Here is a 1,523-nt window from a genome sequence, read left to right on the forward strand (position 1 = left end):
ATGAAAGGAAGTGTCTGAAGGAGACGGACTTGTAACCTCCCAGATCTTATGGGCTGCAATATCTGAAGGGAGTTTGTGATTTGAGTTGGCGCTAATCTAGATGTTAGGAAGGTGATACCTGCTGTACGGGGTGTCACCATGATGGGGCAGCCCACCGGCTCGCGGGGAGCCGCTCTCCTCCCTGTCCTTGGCCGGTCTCTGTCGCGGGCGCCATGCCTCTGAGCTGGATGGACGAGCAGTTGCCGCGGCTTCGCTGGCGTGCCCGTGCCTTGGGAGCAAGGGGCTGGCGGTGGCCCCGCTGGGGTCCCGATGGCAGAGGGGTCCTCTCTGCTGATATGGGTCGTGCGGCAGGTAGGGTCTTCTGCTGGGGGGCGAGAGGGGTGAAGGACACCAGGTCATTGCTGGGGATGTCTTTGGCTGATGCTGTTCCAGCAATCTTGTTTGTCTTGAACTTCGGGGTTCTGCAGTTCATTTTAGCAGCCTGGAAGGCAGCTCTTCTTGGGTGTTAGCTGGGCAGCATTGATTCGTGTCCAGCAGGGACGAGGAAGTGTAAGATTCCTGGTCCCAATTAGAGGGAGGAAAAACATTGGCACTTGCAGGAGCTCTGTGTATTCCACAGCTGGTGCAGCACTTGAGCCTGCCAGACTTAAAATTGTGTAATGAAGTTGATTCAGTGCTTTTTAAAAATAAATATTTATGCTATTTTTAGGTTTAATTATTTGACTCTTCTTTCAGAGATTTGTGTTTAATCCAGGCTTTTTTTAAGAAGCTGTAAAATGCACTACTTTATCAGACGGTACCCTTTAATATACCGGTAAGGAACGTTACAGGCACAGAAGATGCAAATTAATACATAATTTACAGTTACAACTTGCTGCTGCCGTCTAGGACTTCACAGGATTGAAAAGGCACGGGCCGTACCCTGTGGGATGCGGGGGCAGGCCGTGGGGGAGCCGTGGGGACCGTCGCCTCCTGGTGCGGACGGGCAGATGCTGGGCGCTGCCCGAGGAAGGTCGGTCCCCACTGGCCTCCCCGGAGGAGCAAGCCGAGGTGGAAGCTGGGGGGGGGTCTGTACCCCGGTGTCTCTCCTCACCTGTTGCTTGTGGGGCAGGAATAAGGATTATTTAAGTCTTTTCCTTTCAGCTGGCAATAGAAGGGAGACACCAACAGTGGTCATGCTCTAGAAATGCAGAAATAAAATACCGTCCTTCAAAAAAAGGCGCGTCTGTCGTCCTAGCGCTTGAACTGGCTGGTGCAAAACCTCTGGCTTCATATTTCAGTATCATAAAAAATTACTTAATTTTTAGCCTGAGCCCTTTGCCCTAAACATTTGGGGGAATTCGCGTTAGCCGCAGATTGAACAGTGTCAATGTTATTTGTTTGCTGGTCTTCCCTGACAGCCCTTCCTCACGTGATTCATGCTACAGGAGAGCTCCATTTGGGCCCCAGCACAAGCAAACTTCCCAAGGGCGTAGCTGCGGACGCGGGAGCCTGGGCCTGGGGCAGCCTCCGCCGCACCCCGC

The 1,523-nt window shown here is 52.9% G+C and overlaps 1 protein-coding gene across 1 annotated transcript in view; it reads left to right on the forward strand.

Moving 5' to 3' along the window:
• The first annotated feature begins 212 nt into the window (after window positions 1–212).
• Window positions 213–1,523, forward strand: part of ACVR1C (activin A receptor type 1C) — a 15,630-nt gene continuing 14,319 nt past the window's right edge. The window contains exon 1 of the mRNA XM_035894445.1: window positions 213–351. Coding sequence (XP_035750338.1) covers window positions 213–351 — 139 coding nt within the window. The remainder of the gene's footprint in view (window positions 352–1,523) is intronic.

Source organism: Egretta garzetta, unplaced genomic scaffold, assembly GCF_000687185.1.
Source record: "Egretta garzetta isolate BGI_Z169 unplaced genomic scaffold, ASM68718v1 scaffold635, whole genome shotgun sequence".
NCBI lineage: Eukaryota > Metazoa > Chordata > Aves > Pelecaniformes > Ardeidae > Egretta > Egretta garzetta.